The sequence below is a fragment of the Nothoprocta perdicaria genome, unplaced genomic scaffold (genome assembly GCF_003342845.1).
Source record: "Nothoprocta perdicaria isolate Ctin4 unplaced genomic scaffold, notPer1 scaffold_5, whole genome shotgun sequence".
Lineage (NCBI taxonomy): Eukaryota > Metazoa > Chordata > Aves > Tinamiformes > Tinamidae > Nothoprocta > Nothoprocta perdicaria.
Window position 1 is genome coordinate 3,669,970 of NW_020455754.1, and position 19,953 is coordinate 3,689,922.

General features: G+C 48.0%; 1 protein-coding gene across 1 annotated transcript in view; it reads left to right on the forward strand.

Moving 5' to 3' along the window:
• The first annotated feature begins 10 nt into the window (after positions 1-10).
• Positions 11-19,953, forward strand: part of STK10 (serine/threonine kinase 10) — a 48,919-nt gene continuing 28,976 nt past the window's right edge. Inside the window, exons 1-2 of the mRNA XM_026047484.1 lie at positions 11-166; positions 12,842-13,006. Coding sequence (XP_025903269.1) covers positions 11-166; positions 12,842-13,006 — 321 coding nt within the window. The remainder of the gene's footprint in view (positions 167-12,841; positions 13,007-19,953) is intronic.

Sequence of the window (19,953 nt, forward strand, 5' to 3'; positions counted from 1 at the left end):
CTGCCCCGCCATGGCTTTCGCCAATTTCCGCCGCATCCTGCGCCTCTCCACCTTCGAGAAGCGCCGCTCCAAGGAGTACGAGCATGTCCGCCGCGACCTGGACCCCGGCGACGTGTGGGAGGTCGTGGGCGAGCTGGGCGACGGCGCCTTCGGCAAGGTGTACAAGGTGCGTGCGCCGCCGCGACCCCCGCCCGGCTCCCCGCGCTCCCCGCTGCCGGTCCCCGCGCCCGGAGCCGTGGGGAGCCCCCCTGGGCTCCGCACGTGCCGCTACCTCCGGGAAAGCCAAGCGCAGCCGAAGCCTTTTGCCTCCTCGGGGCAGAGCAGAGGGGGCGAGTCAGGGCTTTAACTGGGCTGGGGGCGAGCAGGGCGAGCAGGGTTCGTGCTTTTGCCCTAAGCCGGTCGCTTTCGGAGCAGCGCTGTGGTGAAGGACTGAGGTGCTCCCTGCCAAACCCGTCGGTGCAATGAATGGAGGGAGATGTCTTGGAAGGCAGCAGCCTCCACGAGCGTTGTGAGCCTCGCGGGTGACATTATTTGTGTTCCTGCCGTCCCTGCAGGCAGGAAGCTCGAGGCGAGCGGGAGAGCCCTGCCGCCTCACTGCGGACATGTCCAACACGATGAATGTTTAACCTCAGTGTTAACAGATGGAGGGGCTTAAGGCCAAATGCCCAGCCGTACTTTGCACTCCAGAACAGCTCTGGGCTCCTGTGTGCGAAAGCTCTGGTAGTGGCTGCTCCGTGCGACAGCTCTGACGCTCGGGAGGCTTCTTGGGTTGGGACTGGCTGGAGGCGTAGGCTGGTGACCCAGCTTCTTAGGAGACCTGCATTCAAATACTGTGAAGTAGCTATTTGGCAATTGCTTTTTGATGGTCTCTTTAGATTGTTTAACCAGGTTATTTGCACCCCAGAACTGAGGAGGGAATAGTCACTAAGGAGATGGTTGCAAAGGCTGGCAGCAGGGCAGGACTGAGGTGTTTTACTCACGCAGTTGGGATGCGTTGTCTTGTTTTGTCTACATTGTGCTGTCTGATAGAGTCTGATTTGTAGTGTTTCTAAGTATCCATTGGATTTGCATAGGATAACATTCCCTCTTCCCACTAGTTGCTGACTTTCATTGCATGAGAAACTTAAGCAAATGTTAGGAATGAGGTAAACCTTGTAAAATAAGRTTATAGACGTCTGAGACAAATGATAACTCAGATGAATAACTCCTTAAATGCACATTTTAAACACATAATATGTGCAAACCTGGTAATCTTTCAGAATGAAGTTGCTTTAAAAGAAGGGTTTTTTTTCTTGTTGTTTGGGTRTTTGTTTTTAAGGCAGTTGCTACACCTGAATACCTCTGCATTCACACACCAGTCTCACACCAGAATAAATTTATCACAGTAACTTTATGAATTACGTGCTTAGGACATCAGCCTGTCAAATGATTATCTCCTCGTCTCCAAGTAATTCTATCTCCTTTGAGCCCTGTTTCTACCCAAATAGGAAGCCTGTAGGATGCAATGCAGTGCAGACTGCAGGGTGGTAAGCAGAAGGTCCTTCAACCCTGTCTGTAAGCAACACACTTGAACAASAGTCTGCTTTTGAGATGGGCTGACATGGTTTATCTTGAGCGTGGGGGGATTAACCTTGTGGCAAGAAGGCAATTGAAGACTTATGTTGTTATTTTTAGGTGGTAAAGATTTTATTCTTTGTCTCCTGGGGTTTTCTTGACTGCTCTCCATCCTTATTGGAGAATGTGGACTCTTGGATTTTGAGGAGTTCTTGGGCAAGGTTTTGTTTGCATGAGAATAGCAAATAAGTTCAAGTGCCACATACTGTAAAATCTTATTTTAGATAGTGGCCAGTAGCATTATTGGAGATAAGCAGCTTTCTGGCATGCCAAGACTTGACTTGYGTATTGTCCTCCTCAGGCCTTCTACCTCTGGATCCAGCAAATGTGCTGGGTGAGGATGCACATAGTGAAATAACAGTGACGTGAAATAACAGGCTTGCCATACTGTTCTGTTCAGCTGTCAAAAAGGAAGAGGGGGAGAAAGGGGAAACAAACCCTGCCTACGGACAAGGAAGAGTATTTTGGTCAAGATAATTTTACTCTTTCTCTTGAAGTCACCTAAAAGTCCATTTGCTTTTCGCGTCCAAAGTGATCATTTAGTCTTTGYATAGTTGTGAGGATTTCGGGATGTTTGAATGAAGTTCCTGCACATTTCCAAACCTCTTTCCCACCTCTCTTATTTTTTGTAATCCACCTGTACTTACAGCCTGCCCTATATACCATACGCTGTACGTGCYCGTAAGTGGCTGTGGTCTCTGAGCAGTGCACAAGGATGGGATTAGGKCATTGAGTAGTTTGAAACCTAATAAAAGAGGTCTGACTTAAGGTAAATTTGGGTTTTGATAGAAGAAAAAAATATTAATTTTAGTAGGTTTTGTTTTTATAGTATGAGGTTTGAGCAGGAGGAAGGACAGCTCAGCTATGCCATGGTTTTATTGCTGTCACTGGGCTGCAAAACATTGCAGTGAACTGTTTCTTGGACTCCCATGCACTCAGCTGAGCAAATTTGAACTGCTTTGACACAATGTTTACAGAAGTAGGACAGGCTTGGCTTAAATATGTATTAAAAATAATCTAATTTGTAGTGCAGCCTGAAATGCATGCAATAGAAGTTAAACCTGTGAGCTGAAAGCTATGGGGATTTTTTATTATTATTATTTTTTGGTAAAGGCTTTTTTTTCTCTTTCTTTCCAACAAAAGAGGACCTGACTGATGAGGAAACAGTGAAACTTGCTGCAGAGGGTAATGAAGCTGAAAAGCAGGAGGGGGTGGGGAGAAACTGTTTCTTTCTAGCTTTCATTCTATTAATCTCTCGTTTCTGGTAACTCTGGCGGGTACTGTGTCATAAGGAAGTGGTAGCAACCCACAGAGAGCAACATGCTGCATGCCGAAGAAACTTTGCTACCCGCCTCATCCAACCTTCCTGAAATTAACGGTCCTAAACCAGTCATTAGGCCTGCAGCTGGGAGCAGTAATCCGTGTGCATTGGCCTGCAAAGTCTGCCCTATGCGTAGGTTTGAGCAGCAGGGAATAGCTGGTGCCCAGGCCAGTGCCTTTCCAGACAGCTTTTAAAAGTTGCATTATTATTTGAGAAAAACGCAAGATGCAATGTATAAAATGTGTGGCTGTGACTTTGGTGGCTGCGAGTGCCTCTGGGTTTGTGCGTGCCCTGGGGAGCAGGGCTGCAGTGAGCGGCGCCGCTGGGGCCGAGCGCGCGGAAGCCGGGACCCCGCGCTGCTGCGGCTGCAGCGAGCTGCTGCAGGGTGTCCCCCGACTGCTCCAGGGCGCTGAGCCACCGCTCTGTGCTGCCAGAGCCTGCAGGGGCGCAGGGCTGGCGGCTGCCTTAGGACGGGCAGGACTCGAGACCGTGAGGAAGCCCCGAGCTCCCCAGGAAAGGGCTCGGATGCAGCCGGCAACGTGGGCTCAGTCGCAGGATTCCCCGGCGCCCGCGGCCGTCCTCACCGTGGGATTGTTTTGCTGTGCTCGTGCCTCTGTCGCGCGCTATCTCCGCTTGGCAGCGAGGCCGTGTCTCGCTGATAGCGCTGTCACCCTGCAGGGTGGGGACAGCGCGGGGGCTGCGCTGCTGCTGCCACYGCCAGCCCCACGGCAAGCAGAAAAYACAGAAAACGTTGCCCAAGTTCCCCCTCGGGCAGCAATCTGAGAAGGATTCTGCATAGAGAGCACTGAGCCCTGTCGCTATCCTGCTCATAAAGGCGCTGTTTATGTTGTTGTTCTCCTTCCTTCCATAGATACAGCTTAAAAAAAAAAAAAGATTCTGTCTACCCAATCTATTAAGGTGCTGTCAGTGCTCAATAACAGGAGCGCTACAGGCGGCGAATGCTCAGTTTGGCTATTTGGATAATAATAGACTAATTGTGAAGGTGCAGCAGAGCTGCCATAGCAGCCCAGCTGTCACAGCACTGGCCTCGGCAGAAGCCACCAGATCTTTCCTGTCGCTCCCAGCCCTCTCTCTGCTCAYTAGCAGAAGTTACACGACTGTATTTTGTGCAAATATGCACATGTAAAAGCAAAAAAAATTTTTTTAGGTTACTTGGGCTCAGCTCTTGTTGGTTTGACTCATTAGTGATTTAATATGTAAATCCTGAGAAAGGTGTGATAGAAAAGTTGGTTTTTTTTTTTTTTTTTTAAACAGCAACAAACCCCAAAACTTTGGTTGTTACCATGCCCCAAAGGCATGCAAAAATGGCAAGATCAACTTTTGGTCTTGCCCACTAGGATAGATAAGGAGTTTTCTTAGAATGATGTGAAGAGGCAGAGAACTGGAATGGGGAGGCACTACTGCCTTACTGATAGAGCAAGGGTCAAAAAATTTAAACTGAAATGAATGGCGCTCTGGCTCTGCTGGAGAAACCTTGTCCTGAGYCCTGCAGGGCTGGGGTTGCGTGTGGGTAGGAGAGAAGGGGAACTAATTTTCCGTGGCCTAAATAACCCGGTGTGGGGTATTTTGGGAAGCAGGGAAGGAAGTTGCAAAGCCCACAGGCACTGGTGGGCCCCAGTGCTCGTGTGCATTAGCCCCTTGGGGCTGCTGCTGTCTCTGCCCTTGGCAGTTGCAAGCAAAGCTCCTGGGATGTGCTCCGTGGAAGCTCTTCTTTCCAGGAAGAGCTGTGCTGCAGGGCAGCATCAGTGCCCAGGCTGGCACGCACCAGCCGTGATTCCTATGTGCGGAACACAGGACTGCTTTTTTTTTTTTTTTTCTTCTTCTTTTTCTCTCTCTCTCCAAGGCCTTGCTGATGTGACACATTTCTGGCAGTGTGAAAGGGCTGGACAGCACAGGCATGCAAACACACACGCTGCAGCACTGCCCGTCTGAGCCCTCTTTCCTGGCACTCGGGCACGGCAGCTGCTCAGCCCGCTGCACTGCTGGCTCTGTGTACCCAACGTGTTGCAGAAAGTTGCTAGGAAACTCCAAAGTGGCTGTATGACTTCCTCCTCCTTTTCTTTTTCTCTTTTTTCTTTTTTTTTAATTTATTTTTCCCCCCAGTGCTGTGGCACCAGCATCAGCTGAGATGAGAGTAGCAGTGTTTAATTTTGAGCGCTGCCCTGTTGCAAGAGACCAGTGACTTGAAGTGCTTCTTTTTATTACCAAGCACTAGGTGTAGATGGGCTGAAGATGCTGCGTTCATGTAGATCCTTTTTCTCTTTAAACCTTGCATGGTGGATTTAAACCTTGTAGGTGGATTATAGTGTGTTGCACTAGCAAAGGGACCTTCTGCTGCTCATTTGACCTCTGCCACTGTGTTTGGGTGCAAGGTCTGAAGCACCATGTAGAAGCATCTTTTCTTCTCCTTGATGAATGCCGTTCTGCTTCTCTCATCCCCACATTTTTGGTCACACTTTTTTTTTTTTTTTTTCTTTTTTTTTTTGATGCATCTATATAGAAAACAAGTCCTTAGTCTTTGTGTGCTCTCTGTATTGGTGTGACTTTCTCTTACACCTAGACTGTAAAACCAAGGGAAGGTGTTTGTGCCTTTTTACTGACACTTTTTGATTTGTTTGCAAGCCACTTCTTCCCCCTGACCCTTGCAAATGTATTTCCATGGTTGTCAGAGCAACAGTGTTAGGTGCAAAGCACTGAAGTGAGAGGCCACTTGGCCAGCCCTTAATGACTGGTGTCCRTGGAGCAAACGTCAGCACATCGTGCTCAACCAGGCTGAACTTCAGCAGCTCGGTCAGGAGCTGTTTGACCTGGTGCAGCCCCCTTTGCTAAGGAGGGTGATCATGAGATCTCCCTGGTGTGGCATCTTCATTCAGTTCAATGGTGCAGTCAGTTGATGTCYGTGTGTTGCCTGCCCTGGTAGGAACCTTCCAGCATCGCCAGAGGCAGATGGTGATTGCCTTTAAAGAGCAGCAGCTCTTTGACATTTGGGATGCAGTTCTCCCTGGTGAATTGTGATCAAAGTGGTCATGAGCTGTGATCAGGGAGCTGAGATATCTTCTTGCCAGTTAGTCTGTGTRGGCCATCCTTCCCTTTGCTTGTGTGGCTCCAGGATTTTGGCTGCCATGCTGCCTCCTAGGCCTGATGTTCCTAGGATTCATCACGCTGAGGTCCCCATGGACTCATATTACTGCCATGGCTCTGCCTCTTTGCCGTGGCTGGTTGTGTTGAGCTGCTATCAAGGTGTGAATTCAGCATTTCCAAAAGAAATGGGGGGGAAGAAAAAAAAAAAAAGCTTCATTTATTGTGACAAACTGAGGTATCTCTAGGTGACTTGTCAGACACAGAAYTAATTTCAGCTCCCACTGATTATTTGACAGTAATATGGATGCTGACTTCAGCCTCTCTCCCATGTGTTCATGTATTGATGCAGATAGCTCAGGCCAAGTTCATTGGAAGGCCATCAATCATTGTGTTACCTTTGGGCAGCTACTTGCATAGGGACACACAGTGGGAATGCGTTGTATGGGGACAAATGGGAGCATTATCAACCCCCAAACGCAGGATACATTGAAAGGAAAGCACTGAGAGATTTTTTTGTTTTGCGCAATATTTTTGAATTTCAAACACAGATATCTGAAACGTCAACTCTCTCAGCATARAGAAAAGGCTTGGAAAGGGTGGGAAAAGCAATTCAGAGCCTCACACTATAAAGATGTGGTGACAGTGCATTGCAGAGCAGCATCCTTTGGCATGGGCAGATGCTGTGGGCAGCTGGCCATGCTGGAAAACAAGCTTAGACAAAACACACGTGGAAGTGATCGCAGCGCTTTCACCACGAGCGCGCTTCTCTATCACTGAGAAGCGAGAGTCATTTGGAGCCTTCTGCCTCACCTTGATATTTACTTTTCCTTCAACGTCGGTTCAATCTGAGGAAGGACCAAACAATTCAGCCTTCCGGTAAATATGTTCTTTAAAGACTTAAAATAGCTCCTGCATTTGTCAGGCTCTGGATTTCACAATAGCTGTTAGGGTGAGTCACAGGCAAAGACAAACAGTGCCCTTTTGGTCACCTGAGCAGGCACCTTTTATCCCTTAAATCCATAAACTTAACAATAGTTTCATTTTGCCCCTGCCTTCTAGGAGTAATCCCACATGTTTCCTGCTTTTKGTATTCCCAGCAGGTTTGATAGTGACACATTTTCCACCCATCTTTCTCCATGATTTCAGCAAGATCCTCTCTTTCTGTCTTGATTTGTACCCTAAATTTTGGCTCCTGGCCTGGCTTTCTGGAAGTAGTTTATTGGACAACTTGATATGTTTTCCTCTGTGAAACACAGGTTTCATCATGTTTCTGTGTGTAGACCTGTCAGCATCGGTCTGGCCAGCACCTAAACTTCCCAAAAGGCTGGTGGTGACCAGAAGAGCATTTTAGCTTTCAAATCTTTGGGCTGTATGAATTTAACTATAGTTCAATACTGCTTGCAGCTGTCTGCTCTTTAAGTGCTAAGTAGAAGTCTAATAAATTGCCCATGGTATTCAAATGTTCAGCCATGGAGGAACTAAAAAGCAGAACTAGTTGCATTTTTAGATCGAGCAGCCATAGGTTGTAGACCGTCATCAAACAGTTTGTGTTCTTGGGATCCTGTCCCCTGGACTTTCCTTTCTGTTCTGTCAGCAAATCTCAGTGGAAAATTTGATGACCTGGGAAACACCATGAATTCCTTAAAGGCTGTACAGCTGGGAGTGTTTTACCTGGGAATAGAAACTCTTTTCACATCTCTGCATTCCTTTGACCTGATGGTCTAGAAGGTTTTTGCTATGTTCGAGACCCTATAATTGGTCTGGGGGTTGCAAAAGACTTCGGGTTTGTAGTTCAGACACTGTGTTTTGCAAGATTTCATATGAAATTACGTGACAGACTTCCCCATAGAAGGGATGGGTGAGTCAGACCCACATACTGTCTTCATCTTTCTTGGTTTTCCTCCTTCCCTTGTACTGTTGTCTTGTCTTTTGCTTGGGATTTAAGAGCCAATGAAATAAACCCTCATGAGAGAAATTTTAGTTTCCCTCGCTCGCAAGAGTGAGGTATGATCCTGATGCAGTTCGAGAGAGGTGAGGCTATAAGGAGCTTGGTAGCAATACTTTCTTTCCCTCTTGAAGCTCTTAAGCAATGAGTAGCAGATGTGGCTTTTCCAGGGGTATCAGCCAGGCCTGCAGGTTGTGCTCAGAGATGCAGGTTACTGGTGCTTATTTGCTGGCTTCTTTTTTTGAGGTTAGAGTGGGCTGTTTTTTGTTTTGTGCTAATGTCTTGGGGCAGATTCTGATCTATTGCAAAAGGATAAGTAAAAATCAGAGAAGGGCTTTAAACCCTAAAGCACCATATGGATGTCTCAGATGTCTGAAATGGGCTTCCAGGAATGGCAACATAAGCATTTGGCCCATTTAGGATTCACACAACCCTTCTGTAAGGAATATCTATCTTGCAATATGTTGTGTGCAGGAAAATACCAGCAGAGAAACTCGAGGAAATTGCCAGGCATCAGTTGGAGAAAGACCACAGAGCACATCAAGCCAAAGTCTGACACTGTGTGAAACTGGCCTGCTCTGTGCTGCTTCTGGAGCTGGTTGGCTGCCTTGAAGGTCCATCACAGGGTCTTCCAAGTGACCAGGGACAGCCGYTGGCATTCAGCATGCGTCAGGGAGGCTGTCTGGCTACACAGCTTGAGCCCTGGGACAGGGCTGGAGTCGTAAAAGCAGCTGGTAAAAAAGGCAAAGGGAAGGGGAATAAACTAACATAYGCAGTATCTGCAGAAACTCCCTGCGTTTCCTGTGCTATTCTGATGTGTTAACTTGCTGAACTCGAGTGCACGTTAGAAATGTTCAAGATCATCCAGAGCCTGAATCCAGCCTTTAACAACTCTCTAAGGGGTCAGTTGTCCAAGCTGTGTGAGGTTTGGTCCCCTCAAAGGCAGAGGTGTAGGGGAACCAGTCTGTCCACACTCTAATGGGCGCAACTAGGAGTGATTTATTTTCCAAAATCTACTGTTGACCTCATGGTTTTAGATCCCCTTTCTGCTCCTCCCACTGTAAAACAGCTGTGAGGTATCTTGATCCCTTCTGGGAAGTGCAGTGAGAGCACCTAACTGTAGCCATGACATTATCACAGGGCCATGGGAAACATTAGGGTGGTGCCCCTACCATCTTCTCGGCGTCCCCTGTGAATTTGCTGCTGCCATTTCAAAAGCTCTTGGCTCAGGAGTTTGTCAGATATTGAACTGACTTCTCCAAGATGATGTTCTCACTTCCCCCAGTGACTGAGCAGCCTGACTTCCTCATGCTGGCATGGCAGGGGAMATGGGACAGCCGAGCTCTTCTCCCTTTAGGTACAAACCCACTGTGCATGGGGATCTACTCCATCCCTGAAGTGGCTGACCTCCATGTCAGGAGCAGAACACAAAGGGAATCAGAGATGGCAAGGAAAAAAAACATCCTCATTCAGGACAGTCCACAGCGATGACGAAAGGCAGTAGCTAATTCTGTGGGGACTTCTTTAAAGTCCCCAAAGGGCTGTTCTAACAGCTAAAATAACTCTTGAGTCACTTGAAAGTCCCGTGGACCTCACTGACAGCCTGGCTGTGGTTTGTGCTGCATCCCTTCCTYCTGGCCTCAAGTTGGAGATGGTGTGAGGTGCCTCATAGTGCTTAATAAGTCTAGGAGAAGGAGAAATAAAAAAGTCCTTGTTTTGTGGGGCTTCTGCTTGCAGAGTGACTTCATCTGATATACGTTGGCACTGAGTGTGAAATATCTATCATATCTAGAACGGAAGTGATAACTCGGTGCTGCTGGATTACTCACCTGCTAGTCATAGACCTTATAATGAATAAGACCTGATTGATGCAGTTTGAAATGCACGGGCTGTGTGCTGCTCTGCTACRTAAAGTTTGCTGTCCATTTTGCACAGTCTGCAAGTCCAGAGCCTGCCAAGGCTCAATGTGAGAGGTCCCTGCTTCCACAGGTAGATGTGCATTGAGACAGCAGCTATAGAGCCTTCAAGTGCCACTTGTATCTCTTGACCTTCTTCAAAAAGTGAGTCTTGCCATGAGCAGCAGTGAGGCAGGGTGTTGCACTGGGGTTCACCATCCTAGGGCATGATGCAGCAGTGCACATGCTTATGACAGGCATTGCCTGCACRGTGCCTTGGCAATGCACCGGCATTGCCAAGGATAGGTCTTGGTGGATGAAAGCATCGGACAGTTCCAACCATGACTTCTCTGCCCTCTCTCCCAGTGCATCCTGCTTTTGGTTATTTCAGCATCCTGCAGATAAACAGTACTTGGGAATGAGCAGTGCTCCCACTCCTGCTTGGTGACCCTCCAGTGGGCAAGACCAAACCAGAGTCTGGGCACGGGCCCATCTTTGCTGGGAGTGAGGCAGGATGTGGGTTGAAAGGAGCTGTGGACCAAGGGGACAGTGAGTCTAGGTGAGGGCAAGCACATCCAGGAGGGAATGGGGGGCGGAACGTATCTCTGGCTCATCTACCATCTAGGTTTGGATGGGAGGACAAGCTGGTCGCCCTTCAGATCTCAGGCTGCCTCCCTGCCAGGCTCTGCCATGCTGAAGGTCTAGGGTGCACTGTGGATGTTATTTCAAGTGCCTCCAAGGCTCCAGAGTGCCTGAAGAGGCTGAACTAGCCCGAGCCTTGGTGGTGGGGAAGTGTGTGATAGCTGACCGCAAAGGGAAGCCCCACCTTCTTGTGCAATATTGACTTCCCTTCCCTGGGTCTCTCCCAGCCCTGTAAGTGCAGGGTGGCTGAGCTGAGGCACTTCTCACTTGGTTTCAGAAATGCTGCTCTTTGCCCACACATGCTCTGCTCCCCTCTCTGCCCATGGGTGCAAACATTTGTGTACCCTCCTGGAGGAAACTAGTTGAGAAACAGACCTGAGCAACATCACTAAAAAATAAGAAATTGTTCTGGAAGCAGCATGAGCTGTTGTCTTGCATTTGGGCAGCAAGCTTGGCTGGAGATGGGTTTGTACCCCACAGTAAAGACGCAGTCCTCTGTGCCAAGCAGTGTGTGAATTCAGCAAGTGTTCAAACCCAGGAGAGGGCTGGGAGATCCTGCCTGAGAGGGGAGAGCATCATTTTCCATTTCTCTCTTCCTTTTTTCTTTTTTCTTTCTTTTTTCTTTTTTTTTTTTCTTCTGTTACATGTTTTTTTTCCCTTTATTTGTTCTCCTCCACCCATCCAGCTGGTTTCTTGATATGCAGTTACACTATCATGTAAGCTACACAGAACTATCCGGCTGAGCTTACGGTGTTTATGCTGGCAGTTAATCCTCCAATAAGCTCCTGCATAGGCTTTTCAAGCACAGAAACATACACAAAATGCATAAAATAGCAGACCAGGGCAAGTACAACTGTAGACTGGTGACACATCTGCAGTTAATGCCCTATGAGCTCTCCTGTGTTGGTGGGGGACCAGGGTGGGTGAGCTAATAGGGATTTCTCCTGTTCCTTGCTCTGCTGATTCAGTGCATGTCTGGGAATGGTGCTGAGCCTCTGAGTCAACAGCTCTRGCTCATCCCCTTTCCCAGGATATGATTTATCTCATGGGGATAAACATTCACGATACTGGGTGGACAATGTGAAAGCGATCTTGTCCTGAGAGTGTGTTGGGTGCAGTTGTTGGGACACATGGRGAAATGGGGGAGAAGCAGAGGTGTCTCAGAGCAAGGTCCAGCTGTGACAAGGGACACAAGCAGTGAGCCCTAGGCTGCCAGCCCCTCCTCACTGATGACTTCTTGGTGGAGGTGACCCATGCCATTGCAGCCAGTGTTGCCCTAGCTATGAGGACAGCATGGCCTTGCCTCATTATGAACGTTTCCTTTTAACCAAACCTTTCATCAGCTTCCTTTCCCCCACCTTGAGTGCCGTGGGGACACGAGAGGAGCTAGGTGGTGAGGAAGCAAGCGTGGCAACCAGTGTTTCTGGTTCAGCATTAATAGCCTATTGCTGGTGTGTGGCAACTGCAAACAAGGCAGCCACTGTGCTRCTGTCAGTGGCCTCTTTCTAGGTTTGTTGATGGGGAAAGAAGGTCTATATGTCCAACTGAAACAGYCCTTAGTTCCCATTAGGTTCATCATTTTCCTCCTCCTCCTCCTCTTATGTCCCTTAAGCTGCTTGCTGAGCAATCCCTTATGTTTGACTCAGGTAGCAGAGTTTGGGACAAGGATAAATGTGTGTGTGTGTGCGCGCGCACAGGTTCACAAGTGGTTGTTGCTTTGCCCAAGTGCTTGGTCTGCAGTGCATTAGGCGGGCAGTTTTGCCATTGTTTCTGCCAATTCGTGCCTATTTCTGCTCACTGGTGCTCAAGGGAGAGGACCTGGGTGCTGGAGATGTGAGGACAGGGCATGGTCCCCAGTTAAAGGGAACTGTGATGTGTTTACTGTAGCAAGACAGGAGCATGCTGAGCGTGCTGGCACAGAACATAAACTTTCCACCAGAGCTTTTAGGTGGGATGCCACAAAAGTTTCCTGACTGCTAGAACAAAGAGGTTTTGACAGGTTTCTAGTTACTTAGTGAAAGAGACTGAAATAAGCTGATTAAAGGCATGATATGAAACGGAGCGTGCAGCCAAGGGAGCCTATGTAGTGTTTTTCCACCTAGGATCTGAGGAGCTCACTAAAACACRTCACCAGAAGTGCTGGGCCCTCTTGTATGCAAAGTTTCAGGCAGGTTTATGAAGCATAAATGCAGCTGCAAGTTTTCCATATGGATGCCGTGTATGTTAATAGTGAAGCAGGAACTGGAGGAACAGGAATGGTGCTGATACGATGTGCTCCCAGCCTTCCCTGCCTTTGTGCTCAACCTGTTTTTTGTCTTGTAGGCTAAGAATAAAGAAACTGGTGCCTTAGCAGCTGCCAAGGTCATTGAAACCAAGAGCGAAGATGAACTGGAAGATTATATGGTGGAGATTGAAATTCTGGCGACCTGTGACCATCGACACATCGTCAAGCTGCTGGGAGCCTTTTACTGGGATGGCAAGCTTTGGGTAAGACCCCTTGCTCTGTTTACAGCTCACGTTTCTCACTTTGCAGAGGAAATGGCTAATTTTGGGTAAAACCGCACCTCTGGAGCAGACAGAAGCACCAGTGTGAGTTAGAAATGAGTCACAAGCTGCACTCTACTCACTGCTTCAGTAGTCCCTGGATTTTTCCCCATTCTCTAATGTGCACAAACGCCTTTAAATCAAGGCCAGGGAAGCTCTGAAGATCCTCATTGTGAAGAGAAAACTGGAGTTGTTGGATTTCTCAACATTTAATACTTTAAAAATTGGAAAATGCTCTAAGGACTCCTCTTTGCCACTCAGGCCCCCTTGTACAGATCTCATAGGAGGGTAATCCTGTTTTATAACCCATGACTTATTTTTGATTCGGTGTCTGTTATGCACAAGGAGTAAATAATAAGAGGTTGGTGGATTTTGTACCTCTTACCTCCATGAGTCTGTGGAGACTTTTCCTAGGAAAAGCCCTAGAAAAAAAAACATTTAAGGACATTTTGTCACATAAACATAAAATGCGACCCGTCRGCTCACTGCTGCGGCTAGTTGTGCCCAGGCTGGCACAGCGAATTGCACATCTCTCCCCTTGTCCAGGTATATCTTTTTGTTCCCCCTTGCTGTTTTTTCTGTTAATTCCCAAGCACCAGAGGAAGGTGAGTGCGAAAGGATGAGGGGATGAGGGCAAAGCCCCTTGCGTGCCTGCTGCTCACTAATGTGCCTGCGTGCCTATGCATGGTTGTCAGGATAGCAGAAATCAGGTGAACATGAGGATCTTCAACCCCATTTTCTGTTTCCTCCCTATTCTTTCAACCAGTTTGTCTGCTCCTTCTTGTACCTCTACTGGAGYAGCTCAGCAGCCACCGAGGGCGTGTTGGCAAGGCATGAAAGTGTTGAAGTGCACCGTCAGCAGTTCTTTTTTTCTTTTTTCTTCCCTCTTCTTCCTCTTTTTAACACTCCAGATAYCTTTGCAGCCTCTCAGAATAATCCTGCTAGAGTGAAAAAATGACATGTCAGCTTTTGAGATTTGCAATTGCAACAGCGGAGCCATCAGAGTCTGTCCTTGGGCCTGGCAGGGGTTTAGGCCAGGGCAAGGACTGAGCTGCAGGACTGTTGCTGAAGCAGCACAGTCTGTATCTATTCCATTCCTCGGTTTAGCAATGTTGGAAGGCACCGTTTTATTGGGCAACATTCAGCAGGCTTATTTTGCAATGTCTCCATGCATCCGTGCCCCTTCTTATTTAAAATTGCATTGATAAAGCTCATAACTTCTCTGTGACGTTGCATTCGGAAGGTTATAGCATGCAGTGCTGTGCCTTTCTGTCGGGTTGTCCCATTGGGAACATGCAGTGCTGTGCCTTTCTGTCAGGTTGTCCCATTGGGAAACTGAAGGGTTGCCTGTTGTCTGGAGATGTAGTATTTGGATGGCTGCTCATCATGTTGGTGGTGTCTGGGTGCACTAAAGAATGAAAGTAAATAGGTACTGGTCTAAGGAAGTGAGAGATGTGTTTGCTGGGAGGGGTTTGGACAGATTGCAACTGCAGCAAAGCTCCACTGGACAAAATTAAGTCAAACATTGCAGGGAGAGATGGAGCTGGGTTAAATTCCGCCCTGTTCATCTGCTCTAGCCTTTGCACTGTGCCTGACGTGCCTGAATGTTATTTCTCGGCCTGGCGTGTTCTCTCCGGCGTGCCAGCCCCCTCCCCTTTCCCCTTCCACCTCCTCCCTGCCATAGGAAGCTCGGCCTTCCTTCCTGCAGGGAACATGCACTGCAGAGCTCTGCTCTGCTTTTGTCTTTGTGCTGTCCTGCGCTTGCCACCCTGCTAAAATCAACCAGCCTCTTTGGAGCTGCTGGAACAAGAGGCTCCTGTGCGGGGTGTCCGGGAGGGCAGACGTTGCAGCCCTGGCCATTGCTTTGCGGGGAGGATCATCCTCTTTATTTAATTATTGAGCTGGCGTTTGCATGCCGTTGCTCAGGCTGTTCTTATTAATACACCAATGTTTTACTGGCTTTGAGGGAAGTAAATAAACCAGTGCCTTTTACTTCAGGAAGGTTTCTAGTCTCTGCTTTCCAGGTTTTCCCCAAAATTTAAGGTTTCTGCTTTTAAATTGATGGCACCACCAGGGAAAATTAGTATCTGACTATAAACCCAGCCGTTCGTTATCACGCTCACCTTTCTGCCTGTCCCACACTGCTTTCTGTCCATATAGCTATTTTTGCCAACAGGAATTGGCACGCTGGGTGGTGGGACATGTGGTATCAAGCAGATGGGCTAGCAAGAGAGCTGGATGCATCCAGCCTCCTGGACGGTGGAGTTCTTGGCTCTAAATGTGTGGCTTGTGCCTTGGTTGACAGTGCTGAGAAGGGCTCTGGCTCAAAGGGAGCCTCTTGTCTGTTCTCCAACTAACAAGGAAAATCTGTGTGGAAACCTGGCCCGCTGTGGTGCCCGCCGCCGCAGAGACCTCCTCGTCCCTGTGAGCCACGGCAGGCCCCCGTGCTCAGGGGTGGGCGTCTGGCTTCTCCTTTGGGTAACCAGAAGATGACATGYGATATTCATGCCGCAAAACCCAATCAATGCAAAGGGAAGTGGCTTATCCCAGGGCAGCTTTATTTGAATGCACAGCAATGGAAGCATAAAATGCAGCGAATTCCTTCTCACTCTTGTACCTGATCTATACAAAGCGAAAGGAAAAGAAATCCAGCTCAAAGTCCATTGCAAGCCCCAAGCCGGGCTTGGAGCATCCCAGTGAGTCTTCTGGAATAGAACTGGTGAGGTGACAGCATCCAGCACGAAATTCCTAAGTGTATAAATACATTGCAGGGATGATGTGCCCTGAGCCAGCAAGCACTAACTTATTTCTTTTTTTTTCCTCCCTGTGTTTTCTTGTTTGCTTGTGGCAGAGGCTAAGCAGTCTTAGGCTGCTTGAAAGCAGCCCGGCGAGGCTTGCAAAACTGCAATGCTGGGAGCTCTCGTGATTTTATTTTATTTGTATTATAAGCCCTGTGGCATTTGATGTTCTTTTGCGTAAATCCCAGCTGCTGGAAGCAGGGGCACCAAATGAAAGCTGAGAAAAGCATGCTATTATTATTTAAAAAAAAGTCTGTTTTAAGCCCTTGTGGCTGGGTAACGTTTTTAAGTTGTTCTCAGGACTTGGGCACGCAAAGGCACAAAGGCAACCCCTCCAYAGACCCGTTGTATGTGCAATTTTAAAAATAGACTTTCTAAAGCTAATTTATGATTGAGGAACGGGACTAGGGTACAGGTATTGTGTGTCTGGAACCAACCGTGTTGAAAATCGGTCTGATTTTAAGTGGGAAACAGGGCAGACATTGGATATTGTATTGTACCCCTCTTGAGGCTTTTTCTTTTTTTTTCCTTTTTCTTTTTTTTTTTTTTCCCCTCCAAAAGAACAGCAAAAATGTTCAGAGCTTCCAAAGGAAGGACCTTTGATCTCTGGCTTTTAACTGTCTCTGCAGCTTTCGGCTGTGTCGCCTTGCAGACAGAGAAGAGTGACAAAGTGGCCAGGGCAGGCGGTGCCCGTTGGCACTGATGCCTTTGGCACAGCGTGGGGTCRCACTCGCTCTCGTGGGAGAGGAGGCTTTCACTCGTGACTTGATGGTGTTTTTGCCGTCATAAACTTTGCTCCTTCAATAAACTCTCAGGAGCCTCCTCTGCAGTCTGGCTTTTTTGCAGGAGATCCCTGTTCCGTGGGAGGCAAYGGGTGTCCCTGCTGAGAATCCACTCCTGAATCCACCCATGCATCCCTATAATTCTTGAGGAAACTGCTGGAAATGCTGCCTGGCCCCAGGTGTTGTACAACTGCTGGAGGAGTAAAATATTAAAGATTTCTAGCTAAGCACTGGGGTTTTTTTCCCCTCTTTTCTATAAACTTGGGTTGCCATAGCAAATGGATCTTGGAATAAACAGGCATTTCCTGGAGATCAAAGYAAAAATCGTTGCACTGGGCAGGTAACCCTTCCTTGCCAGAGCGTTTTGGGGATGGTTAATTGAACCAGCTTGGAGTTTCTTCTTGCTGACCTGCCGTGTGGGTATGTGAGTGACTCGAGCAGCTTGCAGATAGGCACTGGCTTTGTACCTTCCCTAGAGGAGCATTTTGCATTTTCTGTGGGCAGGCCCTGACCTGCTTAGCCAGGGACTTTTTGGATTGCTGCACCTTTGATAAGGATTTTGACTGTAGTTTTGGACATTCGTGACAATCCTGTATCATAAAGAAATGTTCACTGCCTCACGTGGTACCCTGCATAAAGCATCGATAGCTTTTAATTGTTTTAAATTGAAATACTATTCTTCAAAAACAGAACCAACAAAGTTGATAACAGCATTGGATTTTTGCAGGGTTTGGGTTTTTGCGGTTTTGTTTTTTTAGGCAAAAGGAGGCTGTTAACTTCAGGCTGCGGAGCAGCAGAYGTGTCTTGTACTCCAAGCAGCCCGAGCCCTGGCTTGAGGTGCTCGGTGGGCTGCAYGTGCATGAACGCTGCGTCAGAGTGGCTTTCTCCAGGTTTTTCAGGCATCTGTCCTTGAGGAATCCAAGAGCTATTTGTGAGTCTTTAAAATTTCCCTTGGCAGGAATGCTGCAGTCTAAACTGGTCCTTCGTGCTCGGCCTCATGCTTGGGAAATTTTGTGCCAAATTCCTCTCAATGGCGCTTGAGCAGGCGCGGGTCAAACCGTGCATAGCACTTGGGCGCAGCAGCAGAGCCCCCAGATGTGGCTCTGCTCTTGAGCCCCGTGAGGCCACCACAGAGCAATGCTGGTGTTGGCCAAGCTGTATCTCACCGCAAAAAAACGCAGCGACCCCAAGCCTGGAAACTTTGTGAAATAGCTGCAAGCCTTCCCATTTCTTTTCCCTTCCCCAGCTATGGGTGCTTAAATGAATGCTCCAATTAGCTTCCCGGGGTCTCTGGGTGCGCAGAGCACGGGGCAGAGCTGTGCTGGGTGGTCCATGTGGTCAGGCTGTTTGCTGTGCTGATGTCTGATGTTCTCCCAGTGCCTTAGGAATTGGAGAGAACTGTAAAAGGGCCAAAGAGGTTGGATAGGCAGGGAACAGATGTGAGTATCTACCCCTCAACCAGGACATCCCACTGCCCCAGCAAGTTGAGAGCGCTGCAGAGCCCTTGCTGGTAGGACAAGCTGTGTGCTGCATAACACAGCTCTGAGAGGTGCTGGGGATGGCAAGAGCCATCTAGACCAGTGCTTTTTAGGATGTGTCTCTGAGCGACCAGGGTCAAGCGATTCGCTTCTTGGAGTAGCATAAATTACCCTGAATGAGTGTTCCCTGCTGCTCAGTCTGTGGTTGCCAAGACCTTGAGATTGTGTCTTTAGCAGCTGGGATTCTGCAACGCATGGACATCATCTGCCTGCCAAGTGTCGCTGACATCCCCACTCCCCTCCTCTGCTACTGGGTATCTTCCCAGAGCATCTCACATCTGTGCTTCTCCTTTATCCACATGTCTATGACCTCTGAAGACACGAAGGTTAAGGTGCTCTCCTGGTCTCCTTGCTCTGGGGCAGCTGGTCAGGGGATTCCACAGGTGTAATGATCATGGGGACAACCTGCCCACTGTCTTGTGAACATGATCTCTAGCTTTCAGACTCCTGGCAAGTCTCTGCAAATCATATTCTGGGTAAAATTAGGACCTTCCCTTAAAGCAAAGATTGAAATTGAGTGATTTTGATCAACTACCAAAAATGACTTATGCAACAGGCAAATTACCATAGCAAAGCCAAGTTCAAAAGTACTTCTACAGGTAGCAACACGACAATACAAAAATAAAAGAAGCTTTTGTATATCATTCTTTAAACAGGATAATGTTACTAAATAAACTTTATTGAAGCAAGAATAATAGCTTGCGATTACATAACCTTGTCATCTATAAACCATGGAATGCTTTTAGAAAAGAGACCAAGTGTCATTATCCCAGTTATTAGTGGAGGAACTGAGACATAGACAATAATTTGCCTGAAGTTGCCCAGCAGGTAGATGGTGCTTGGGAATTACCCTTATGCACTGAGTCCCAGTACAGGGTTGTAACCATTAGACTATAGTATTATGAAGAACCTATAGGCAAATTCATTTTCAAAGCATTAAAAAACTTTGTTTAGAAATGAATCGCAATAAGGAATTAGGTTTGCATATAAATGAGTATTTATGAACTACCTCTAAATGGGAGGCAGTGCCTTGAAATCTCTCTTCAGTCTATGCCATAGAACAAGTGACAGATTACAGTTTTGGAGCTCTCCTTTGTCTTCCGCTTTAGCCTGACAACTTCCATTAGGGATGGAGGAATGTCACTCTGCTGGTCATACAGCCCTGGGTCAGGTCCTTTTGGCCTCAGAGCATTTTACTGAAATGGAATGGATGGGATAAGTGGAAATCTGCTTTTTCTTGCATAATGGATAACCATGTGKTGTTAACCTGAGGATAATCCCAAAGGGAAACTGTTTCTAGAGAGATGCCGGGTAGAGGTAAAACTGTGACATCCTTGGCYGCTTTGGCTGGTGTTTTGAGCAGCCCAGATGGGTGACTGTTTGTGTTGGAGGAGCAGCTTGTGTGTTCTCAGGCCCTTTGCTGTACTGAAATGGACTTTCTGCTGCCTTTAGAGTGACAGGTGTTCTTGGTGAACTGAATGGCTGCTGGATGCTGATGAACTTGGTGGCAGAAGGCGGCCCTGATCTTGGGCATCCCAATAGCAATGGCTTTGCCCCATGCAGAGCTCTGTTGCCACAAGGTGGTTCTGGCCACTGCAGTGGAGTGCTGAGCACCCACCACCCATCCMTGCTCTGCATGGGGCAGCTGAGCATCCCAGGCCAACCCCAGAGAGATTGCTTGGTCCTGAAGCGGTAGCTCATAGYAGTGCCCATACCCGATCCCTACACCCTCCCTGTCCTGGCCAGCATCCCCAAAACAGCCTTTAGCTGAA